We start from the raw sequence: 11433 nt of genomic DNA, 5'->3' as shown, positions 1-11433 counted from the left end.
AGCAACAACAACAACAACAACGAAAATTTCATAATGTCCATAGTAGATGTTTTTCTTTACAAATGATGCCAAAAAAAAGCTTTTTATTTTTCATTTATCACAGTTAGTGAAGCCATCTACATCTTGTCATGCATTTTCAAATGTTATATGGTGTCAAAAAAAGGAATTACACTCACTACACTACTAATATATTTATGTTAAAGAAATGAAGTTTATTATATTGTAATTTTTTGCATTTAAACTTAAAACTTTCGTGAAGTATTTCAAAACGTTGTGAGATAATTATCTTAATTCTTGAATATTGTGATTATATCACGGAAGACAGAAGCAGTCAAGTTTGTATTACAGATCGTACATAGAGAGTGTACTGTCCTTCTCGTTTATTTGTTTCTACAACAGTTTATCGGTGAAGGACAAGAGCAGCCTACATCGTGTGGTATCCACCTGCTCCAAAGTCGTTGATCAACTCAGAGTTCTCTTCAGGCTCTGTATAATAGGCGGACTCTTCTGAAGGTGTCTGCCATCCTTCGTGATGACAGGCATGCTCTGTCGACAGAAATTGTCCAGCTGCCGTTGGGCCGCCGATTTTGAAGTTTCTAACGTTTATAATGGATTAAAAACTATAATAAGAAGAAACAAGAGATTTAGTTTGAAACAAAACCAACAGTTCGTGAACGATAAATATCTTTTCCATCACACATCTGAACACATACATTTCAAACACACAGCATTTCAGAGCAGATAAAAAAGGGAAAGGTGACCGAATACAACTGCGCGTGAACTATTTTGTAATCTTTATTTATTTACCTATAGTACAGTTACGCAAACAATATAGTCGTCGGGTATGTTGGTATATGTATAGGTCGGGCTGTGAATAAAAGAAGCTACAATTCATAAATAACAGGAAGTAAGATTTCATAATGTCCATAGTAACCCATGGAATCATGGGAGAGGATTTAAATCTTTCTCTGAATCATCTATTGTATGTGAAGTAGCAGGAATTATAGAACAAAAGCCGAAAAGTGGTTTTCAGTGTTGTCCATAGGATTGTTAATACCATGGGAAATGCTATGGACTTTTGTGCATTCTACACACAAAGCTATTAATTGAAGCTATCTATATTAATACTTATACAGTTTCAAATACTTTATGCTATGAAAATAGTAATAATATAACAGATATAAAATTAGGAAAAATAAAATCACTTTCTACGTTAGATATGTTTATGCTAAATATGTTTTTATTATTTTTGTAAATTTTGCGTTTAAACTTGAAAACTTTCAAAAATTATTTACAGAAGTTGTGAGGCGATCATCTGAATTATTGGATATTGCGACCATGTCATGGAAGAGAGCATTATTCAAGTTTGTAGTTCTTTCGTGTTGCTGTCATCGCTGGCTCTACATTTATACGTGTTGTAACAAAAGCTTGAGACAATCAACTACTAGCAAAATGATTCAGAGACATAGCATTCACAGAATAGACACAAACACAGGATGTGACATTAAATTCACAAGAGATTACTGAATGTCAAATTTTTTACCTTATCGTAGCTGAAGCTGAACTCTAGGTTTTCTATGTATACAAGAAAATATCAAATTTATTACATTTCTGCAAATCATCGTGAGTTATACTATATTTTGAATTTTTACAATGGGTCAGTTGAAAAATTAAAGTTGTTCTTCAATGCAAGCTGTTTCTAAAGCTATTACAGAAATTTGATTAAATATGACTATCAGACAGTTTATTTGGTGCTGATGGTGGTTTGAAACCAAAATCTGGAAAAGTCTGTTTGACAGTGAAATTACCATTCATAAAGAGTGTTCTGCTGCTGCCACAAGGTTAAAAAAAATATGAGTGTAAGATGAAACACAACAATACTAGAATTTTGTTGGTTTTACTCGAGCTGCAGTTTGTGACGTGACGTGGCGTTGATGTAATCATTGTCACTGTCATTGTCAGTATTCTTGCTGTTCACGGGGAATTCAAGGGGAACGTAAGCTGTCATCTTGTTATCACTGACGACAGATTCCTCGTAAATGTTGCTGTCAAAGCCGATGTTTCCATAGTCTGAGGTGTCCTCTGATCTGTCCTTTGGAGATTCTGGACGTCCGGGACATTCAGCCAGACGCCGTGAGGACAAAGCGGGGGTACCTGGCCAAAGAGCATTGTCGTATAAAACATCTTTCAAAAGTCACTGACCATGAACGAATAGTTTGTAAAACGTGGATCCTACCTACTCAGGTGTCTACGACACACGGTAACGCCTCGTAATCATATAGTTATGTACCGATGACAAATCATAAGGAAAGTGTAGGCGTGTACTTAGAGAACGAAATGGGTTTAATCACTATGATCTGGGAAATAAGTACCTGGCTCTGAACTTTCCCCACTTATTTAAAAAATGTGCCTTTTTAAAACATAGGCTCGTCCAAGCTATTTTCATTCTGGAACACATTTACTAATGAGCAAAGTCCCTCTAACAGATTGACACAAGACTATAACTATAGATGGTCGTTCAAGATTTCCTCTTAATGTTCATTCATTTTTAACTGGAATTATTCCGGTTTATTGAGAGCAATATGTTACACTCATCTGACTTTACATAAAGTCTTAAAGATCAATATCAGCATGATTTTTGTATCAGATTATTTACATTTCATTTATTTGTATATGTTTACCTAATAGCAAATGCAACAACAGTTAGTTTTATCATTAAAATAATTGGAGAAGTAATTACCCAGGTTAGACTTTGATGAAAATTCCTCATGTGAATAATCTGCTTGTGACGGTTTCTTTGATCGTGATCTTCTCATCCACCTGAACCAATCAGTAAGAATTATGTTTTTAATATAATTTAAGAAACAGTAGATTGAAAAATAGTAATGTTTACGTCTGATATTGCGGAATGGTGGACACTGTACAGTATCCCTGATATAGGACTCATCACAGAGGTAAGGCATAATTCGCACATTTGGCTCATATTTATTTGATTTAAAACAGTATTTTAAAAAGAAATAAAAATAAAAGAGAGCATAGAAGGGAATTTTAAATTTCAGACATTAACGACTCACCAATCAAAGATGGCGCCTACGATGAAAAAGACGACACTACAGCCGATGGCAGTGCCGGCCACAGGACCTGCCACACTGCAGCTGTCCTTGCACGGTGCGACCGCTGAACAGTAAAAATATTTAATAATAAGAATGCAGTCCGCTGCTCCCCGAGGAGTAACAAGGAATAAACTAAACTAGCGACTTGACACTCACCATCTACACACAGAGGGGCTACAAAGTCTCCATCACAAAAAGGACAGACGCCGGTCTTCTTGTCACAGACGCTGTTGTTGGCGCAGTGGCCGCACTCTGTACACTCAGACCCGAACCACCCGTCAGCACACCCTTTGGGCACTTATTGTTTGTGTTACAATTTCAGTTGTATTCAGGTATCTTATTTATAGAAAAATGGCTTATTTAATTGCTTATCCAATTTTTTTATTATAATGGCTTATCCAACTTTATTTTACACCATGGAATAAGTAAAAAAAAAAATTATAGTTTAACTCTTTAGATAATTTTCCGATTGCCTACAGAGAGCAACTTTTTACCAAGTGTTATATTGCACATTTTAAAGACAGAAAATCTCACTTTCATTGGGTACTATTGTGAGTTTTCCTTATATTCTATTTATTTTGCGTGGATCACAGTTTGTTACTATTAGAATATGTCACAATCGTCAAAAATAAGAATTAAGCTTTAAATGAAAGTACATTTAAGAATGTTTATTTAGTAGGGTCTAGTTCCTTGGGATGTGTATCTAAAAATGCAACATGAGCAAAAAGTGATAAGAAGTCACTTTGTACAATACGTATAAAACAAAGTTAATCATTATCTCACAGATAACTAAAGTTTTCGTAGAAAGTTCTAGAACTTTCAGTTTTAGACAAAGAAATTAGGTTCGATTTTTAATAATACTCATCGAACCAAATTGCCTGACTTTCCCTTTGTCATTCGTTGAAGAAATGTTTTATCACTACTGTTTTTTTATTTTATGGATTATGTAGTATCCATTATCTTAAATGTAGAAGGACAAGTTATAGGTTTGTATGGCAGAAATGCACCACTATAAAAACTTGTAATTTTAACAACACTGCTTTCTAGTATGAGTGAATTCTTACATTGACACAGAGGTGGCTGCCATCCTGCCCGACACTGACATGTCCCCTCTGTCCTGCTACATGTGTTGTTACATCCTCTACCACAGGTGTTTTGACAGTCGTTAGACACGTTGTAGTGACCGTCTGTGCAATCTGTCAGGACAATATCAAAATATAAATTTCAGCAATAACTAAGCGTGGTCGAAATGTCTCCAACATGTGCCGGTGGACCACGAGCTTTTGTAGAAGTAGTATACTTTGGAATATGCAAACAAGAAAAAGCAAGATAATCTTAAACGTTTATACCAAGCACAGCTTTTAATAATCATCTTAATCATGCGAAAGACAGTCCTCTACATAAATATAAATATACCTTCACAGGTAGGTATTTTCCACCCTTTCTTGCAGTCACATGTTCCATGGAGAGTGTCACAAACTCCGTTCTCACAGCCAGAACCACACAGGTGTGAACAGGTGTCCCCCCAGTTACCCACAGCGCAGTCTGTGGCATGAAAAATCACAATAGAACTAATCATTATGGTAAGAGTTATCTAATTGTGAAGTTTATTGTGGTTTCCTCGGAGTCTGGAAACGTTTATAGTTCCCTTGTTGTTTTTATTTGTTTTAACGCATACAAAAGAAGTTAGTCATATTCAAACTCCGTCCCTATCGTATACACATCCAGGTTTAGTGCATTTTTAGTTACAGTGTATTGTGGGTGGTATAAATAAAATTAAAAAGGTACTTGTCGAGCGTTTTTGAGGATGAAGCTTTATCACCACCATTATAATCTTTAGCTGACACAGAGAGACTGTCATCCTGTCCAACACTAACAGATAGGACTAAGGACTCAAGACAGTCCTGCTGCATGTGCAATGGTCTCCTCCACCACAAGTGTTGTGACAGTCATTAGACATGCTGTAATTACCGTCTGAGCATTTCTTCGACAGACGCTCTTAATACAAGTCATCTTAAAAGATATAGTTTTAAATCGCTTTGAGTTAGAAAATTTTGTAAACAGTTTACAAACGTTTGAATTAAAGTAGGTTATCTTTGGTCAGAAAATACGTCCAGAGAGCAAACAAGCGAAATAAAGAAAAGTAAAAGGGAATAATTATACATTGCTATTTTTCCGAAAGCAGTCTCGAAACATTTCACACACACAATAATCGTCTGACCTTTACAAAGTGTTCCATTAAATCCAGTTGTGCAGGACGGACAGGAGCCCGTCACGTTGTTACAGTCACGAGGATTGGCACAACTACCACATGTCTCAGTGCAGTTGGGTCCATACCGCCCAGCAGCACACTCTTAAATGAGAATAATCAATCAAGCATCACAAGATAAGTTAATCTATACTAGTTTATACCAATTGTTATAAGCAAGTTAGCTTGGCATTGCTCATCGACTATAGCTGCTGTGTGTTGATAAGCATAAGTGATATGTGTCTGGTATCTCTGTGTCCCTGTGCTTGGTTGTGTTTACCTGTACAGTATGGCGCTGTCCATCCGTCTCTACACGTGCAGTTTCCGTTGCTGGCATGACATGTACCAGCACACCCGACTCCGCAGGGAGAGCAGCTTGTTCCCCAGCGCAAGGGGGAGCACTCTAGAGAAGTATGACATTCTCAGTCCAATTAAAATCTTGTACAGTAATAAGTAATGTCTGTGAGAAGCCATAGAATTGACATGAACGCGATGATGATGATGATGATGATGATGATGATGATGATGATGGTGATGATGACGACGACGACGACGACGACAATGAAGAGAAAGATGAAAGGAAGAAGACAGAGTTGTGTAAGTGAATACACTATCTTTTTATTACCAGACAGCTTTAAACTCTACCTCTTTTAAGGAACAAGAAATTTTCAAAGTAGAAGCATGCGAAAAATAGAAACAGTAACAGTAAATATTTCTCCAGCGCTATTTTTCCAAAATCATTCTAGAAACGCATTACACACAAACTCTTTCTATAATTCTTTCTCTCTTGGTCACATACACATGCAGACACACATATATATATATACACACACGCGCATGCGCAAGCACGTACACAACGACTTAAACCACACATACACACACACAAACACACACAATTATCATCTGACCTTTACACTGTGTTCCACTAAAACCAGTTTTGCAGGACGGGCAGGCGCCCGTCACCTTGTTACAGTCATGAGGATTGAAACAGCTACCACAGGTCTCAGTGCAGTTGGGGGGTCCGTACCTCCCAACAGGACACTCTGAAATTAATCAAGGACCATCAGATATGTTAAACCATTTTCGCTCATAATAAAAGTAAGTCATGATGATAACAAAGAGGAAAAGGAGACGTTAAAGCTCTGTTAGTCAGTACACTATCATTTTATCAGTGGAGAGCTTTCAATCCTACCTTCTTTTTAAATAGTAATCCACCTGAAGTCTGTTCGACAAGTTTACCTTCCTTATAAAGGTTAAAGTTATCCTTTTTCTTATATATGAAATCTCACAGTTGTTTGAAAAAGCTTAGACCAAGTTTTTTTGGTTTTTTTTTTTTAGAAACAGTGAATCTCTTTTGCGTGGATACAACAGAAATTGTGACAGAAACATTTCTGATATTTTAATTTTAGAATACGTTCCTATTTGCAAGGAGACAATAAACCTGACAGTACATAAACATCGATTTAAAAATATTGACAATACTCACCTGTTTGGTTCTTCTGTGCAGTACTAAAGTGTAATATTTTAATAAACAAACACAGTGTCACAACCCACATCCAGACACAACCCGCCATTGTGAAAATCTTCGCTTTTCTTCAAACTTCCTGTTAGGGGAAAACCATTCGTGAGGATGATATCAGAGCTATGTGTTTTGATAGCGGTAGAAAAATAAAAACCTACATTTTTTTCTTATCATCAACACCAGCAGCAACACTTCCAAGCAGACTACAACTATTTGTGCCACATTGCTTTCACTAACTTCGTGAGTTCATTCATCTCCTGCCGTTATTATTAAATGCAATACATTTTCTTAAAAAAAAACTCTTTACAAATAAGCCATAATATCATTTGTGTCACAATGTCAGTCATAGAAGAGCACTTCTAAGATTAAATGAAATTTCCTTAATCATTTATGGAGTTTTATTAACGGAAAAAAGGGCATCTACCAACATCCTTCATGGTGTTTTTATGAACATGTTTCTGATGATTCCTGGAGTGACGGAAGCTAGCTTACTTGAGAGATGTGAGATATGAAGGCGAAGAGCCTGTAGCAAGTAGCCATGAATTATTTTATCTGCTCTGTGTTATCTCCTCATTTCGTCTCTGTGGTCAAACATGTCAAGATGTTCACAGAGGCACGTAAGCAACACATTCTACATCTAACCATCAAAAATAAATAAATAAAATAAAATAAATTCTGAAACAACAACAACAACAACAAACAGCTGAAAAAAAGTCTTTGGGTATGGGTGCGACCTTTTTTAATGGAGTTTATGAATGTAAGAGAGGATAGACACCGCCATACTGTACCTGGTTTGTGTTTTTTAAATGATTATTTATAATGACTCGTAATATAAAAATATACAAACTGTCAATTGGATAAATATTTACAATGCACAATGCAAAGTGAACCCCGATGTTTACAGACTGCCCAGCTGACCGCTTTCTGTGTCTCACGACTGTCAACACACCTGTAGTGAAGAATGTCACGACACGTGCAGCAGGACTGCAGGGATGTGTCAGGTTGGCAGCCTTCTTTGTGTCAACCTAACAGCACAGGGTGATGATAAGGTGTCACCTTCAAGCAATAACATATTTATTATTTAAACTAAAAACTAGAGAAATAATAATTTTTTGAACGGCAGCTTCCTGTTGTTTACGAGACCTGGTGGCAAGTTAAGATGGACGACAAGAAACTTGATAAGATACGACGAGCTTCACATCCTGAATGAGACTGTTTGCTTGTACCCTGAATGACAACCCTTATCACGTGTGCACCTTTGCAGTCAGAAATGTAAATAGATGTGCTAGCGTATTGCTATCAACTGTTAAGATCAGCTTATAAGACATTTTTTTTCTCACCTCTTTTCAAAGGCTTGTGTTCAACAAGAAGAAAATTCTTCGTAAAAGGAAAATATTAGTCCTACACCTACTGGCCATTCGCGTTCAAGTCCTTGTCGTGAGATAAAAAAATGTAAGCCTGATGTGATTAGAAAGTACACTTTACAGTGTTGTGAAAAAAGTTATTTCGTAAATTTGTAAAACACTTTATTTCAAAGATTTAAGAAGAAACCTTTAGTTTTAGCAGCTACTCATTTTAGGTGGAAATGCAATAGCAAATGTAGCAGTCCAAAAAGAGTAAAATGTTTTTTTTTATTTTAATTTTGATTTTGTGTGAGAGTTTATAGAGCGTTTATAAAGATGACTATAAGTTACTGGTCCTAAGGCAGCAGTTTTTTTAAAGCAGTCGGCACAAAAAAATGACTGAAAGAAGAAGGAAAAAAATAGAAGAAGGCTACAAAAAATGTTTCTCCAGAGTTAATCTTAAGATTTAAGCGTTTGTAATTTGTATCTAGTTCATACTAAATTAAAGAACAACAAAAAAATTGATAATATTATTTAAAAAGTCCGAAACGATCAAAATAAAATAATTTAAAAAGTTTTTTGATTACACTTTTATAAAAATTGTACTAAAAAGGGTATAATAATTTTTGCATAGGTCTTGGGATATTGCTTAATGCATATAAGTTATAAAAGTGTGTGGGGCAGTCTAAGTAACACTGGCTTCCCATCCGTTGTGTCATCCAGTACAACTGTCCGTGCTGTGTTTAAATTTCTTTGCTGACACCTGCCCTGATTATTTCTCTGAACTGCTCTTCCCTTACATCCCAGCTAGACAACTCCACTCCTCGTCTGATGATCGTGTCCTTACTCTTCCTGTCATCGAAACAAGAATATATGAACACAGGATTTTTAGTTATCGTGCAGCGAAACAATGGAACTGTCTCCCTTTCCATGTCCGCCCCCTACTCGCTATTGAATCCTTTAAACGTGAACTGAAAACACACATCTTCCTTCTTTGACAACTACGCCTATGAATAAGAAAGAAAAAATGCATATAGCATGATGTATTATAATTTTAGGCGCTGTACTCTTAAGATTTAAACGCTAGCCACATAAAATATATTTACCAGGTATCCTCCTGTTTAAAAGAAGTCGTCTGTAGCAGACGGGCTAAGCTGGTCTGACACTTAGTGTGGACAACGACATATACATCTGCTGTGAAGGAACTGTTAACACGACTGTGGGACCTAGACATGTTTTGACATTCGGTCAGCCCACGAACTCTTCAAAAGTTGAAAAAGAGGAGTTTTACTAAAGTCAGGTGCTTCTACTTCAGGCTTAATAATGTTCTGATCCATTATCATTTAAAAAGAACAGTAAGAATAAATATAAATGTAAAAGCACAAGGCCGCCAATGTCACACGTTGTCTATATTACATCTTCTTGATGCTTGCAAAGAGGAGGAAGATGATGATTCTATAGAATTTTCAAGGGTCGACCGCTGGGTCGGAACAGAAGAAGAAGAGAAGGGACCAAACGGTATGATAATGCGCACTCCACCGTGTAGCGAAGGTAAGTGTGTCCTGTCTACTGATTGTCATAAAATGCCACGCAAATAAAAACACATACATATAGTCCACCACAGGTCGTAGGAATGGCCATTGCAACATTTAGTGCATATCCTGGAGGTCTTTTTCATATGGCAAAAATAACACTAGGGATTATTTTTCTCAGTGATTTCTAAACAAACCCCATATAAGATGAGTGGTTTGGTTTGTCTTCTAAAGCATGTGAAGTCATATCTGACAATGTATCATTTGACATGCATGTATCTTTTGTCTCCCACTACAGGTCACCCGGACTGATTGATGATCAACGTGGCGGATGACAAGGTACACTTCTAATCATTACTTTATCATCTAGGACACCTCTAGACATTCTAATTACACAAAGAGCTGTGGAGCAAGATTGTTCTAAATGTTTGAAAGTCGAATTGCATGAAAAGAGTTAGCGGTTAGAGTACTACAAATTGTAATATCTGATCGAAAATAAAGTTGCCTTTGTACAAGAAATGCGAAATTGCATTTCATTTCGAGCTGAACGCCTGTAGATGTCTGTGTGTATGTGCGTTCATGTGTGTCCTTATCCTAAAGTAGACATTGATGCTATGTTCCGTATTTCGTTTTGGTGTTATAAAACTGTTGCTAAAAGATTTTTTAAAAATCGCTTTCTGAGCTATTTTAATCGATTGTCTGTTTGTTTCGGGTGTGATGTGATTATATATAATTATATTGTGTTCAAAGGATGGAGAGAAGTAACGTGGCTTTGGAGCAGATTTCCTGTGATCAACTTACAGTACTGCAAACTGAAATTTTGTTTTGCCGTCTAAACTTTGAAGGCATCCAGGACTCAAATACTTGCTGAAATTGCTTTTATTTGTAGAAACTTGCTGGCATGTCATAATAAACAACGTCTGTTCATGCATGAATATAGGCTTACGAATTTTTCGGTGGAGTATGAAAACAAGAATAATCTTAAAACGATGAGACAATTAGAAAAGCACAAACACCCGCCGCAAAAACGTTAAAAAATCAACAACAAACAAATTAAAACAAACCAAAACAAAAGGCAAATAAGCAAACAAAACAATGTGTAAAACAAGCCATTTAAAAAAAAACTGATCAAAATAAATCAAACAAACGAGAAACCAAAAAAGCAAATAATAGCTTAGGTAAAATAGGTGAAATTTAAATAAGTATCTTATCAAGAAAGCAGATGCTAATCTTCATAGAAAGTTTAAATTAAATGTTAAAAAGTAAAAAACGCTCAAGAAGCGAGGTACGGGTAAAACTGTATACGAACGACTGTTTCTATATGGAGGCATGTCTTCTTCTAGTACTACTACTACTGAGAAAAAACAATAATTCTATTGTCTATTGTCAAATCAAATAATTCTTTCAAAATAATATTTCAATTTCCTATCTCACAGCTAATATACACTCTTCATTCCTTCTCCTGACTCTGTCACCTGGTCCGTGACACGTATCTACTAATTATCAGAGAAGCTCCAGGTAAATCTTGGTACATAATGTTGTTGAATTCCAGATAACAGTGAAAGTTTGTAGTGCTAGAGGAACTTTTATCTGATCAAACGTGAACTTGCCTTTCCTACAGGTAAAAAGAAAGGCGATTTTTATCGTAAAGTGCAGTTAAAACAGTTTGAGTTAT

At 36.1% G+C, this 11433-nt stretch overlaps 1 protein-coding gene across 1 annotated transcript; it reads right to left on the bottom strand.

The window, feature by feature from the left end:
- Positions 1-1107: 1107 nt before the first annotated feature.
- On the bottom strand, positions 1108-7167 carry LOC112572688 (multiple epidermal growth factor-like domains protein 11). Its single transcript, XM_025252495.1, has 10 exons — positions 6848-7167; positions 6270-6404; positions 5642-5764; positions 5335-5466; positions 4530-4658; positions 4178-4309; positions 3270-3401; positions 3075-3177; positions 2741-2820; positions 1108-2154 (listed from the first exon to the last, which is right to left on the bottom strand). Exons 1-10 carry the CDS (start codon positions 6933-6935, stop codon positions 1898-1900), a joined length of 1311 nt encoding a protein of 436 aa, XP_025108280.1. The 5' UTR covers positions 6936-7167; the 3' UTR covers positions 1108-1897.
- Between the last annotated feature and the right edge of the window lie 4266 nt (positions 7168-11433).

This window comes from Pomacea canaliculata, linkage group LG9 (genome assembly GCF_003073045.1).
Source record: "Pomacea canaliculata isolate SZHN2017 linkage group LG9, ASM307304v1, whole genome shotgun sequence".
In the NCBI taxonomy this organism is placed as follows: domain Eukaryota; kingdom Metazoa; phylum Mollusca; class Gastropoda; order Architaenioglossa; family Ampullariidae; genus Pomacea; species Pomacea canaliculata.
Note: the sequence above shows the minus strand (reverse complement) of the source record. Positions and strands in the feature narration are given on the sequence as shown.